The sequence below is a fragment of the Merops nubicus genome, unplaced genomic scaffold (genome assembly GCF_000691845.1).
Source record: "Merops nubicus isolate BGI_N331 unplaced genomic scaffold, ASM69184v1 scaffold14647, whole genome shotgun sequence".
NCBI lineage: Eukaryota > Metazoa > Chordata > Aves > Coraciiformes > Meropidae > Merops > Merops nubicus.
In genome coordinates, this window is record NW_008622390.1 from 2,087 (window position 1) to 2,290 (window position 204).

General features: G+C 66.2%; 1 protein-coding gene across 1 annotated transcript in view; it reads left to right on the forward strand.

The window, feature by feature from the left end:
* The window catches only part of LOC103777230 (PHD finger protein 19-like), a gene marked incomplete at its 5' end in the record, with an annotated part of 3,637 nt that overhangs the window by 2,062 nt on the left and 1,371 nt on the right, over window positions 1-204 (forward strand). Inside the window, 1 exon segment of the mRNA XM_008944774.1 lies at window positions 173-196. Coding sequence (XP_008943022.1) covers window positions 173-196 — 24 coding nt within the window.

Genomic DNA, 204 nt, shown 5'->3' on the forward strand with positions numbered 1-204 from the left:
TGAACCCCCCCCCCTGCCCCAGCAGAGCCCCCAGGCTGGGGCAGGTTGGCCATGGTGGAAAGGTGGGGCTGTGAGCTCTGCCCCTTCTCTGGGCTCACTCCCCCTCACAGCAACTGCTAGCCTCAAGGTGTGTTTGCCAGTGGCTCACTGGGGAGGACCAGAGCTCTGGGAGTGCCCCTCACCATGCCCTGAGCTGGCTGCTCC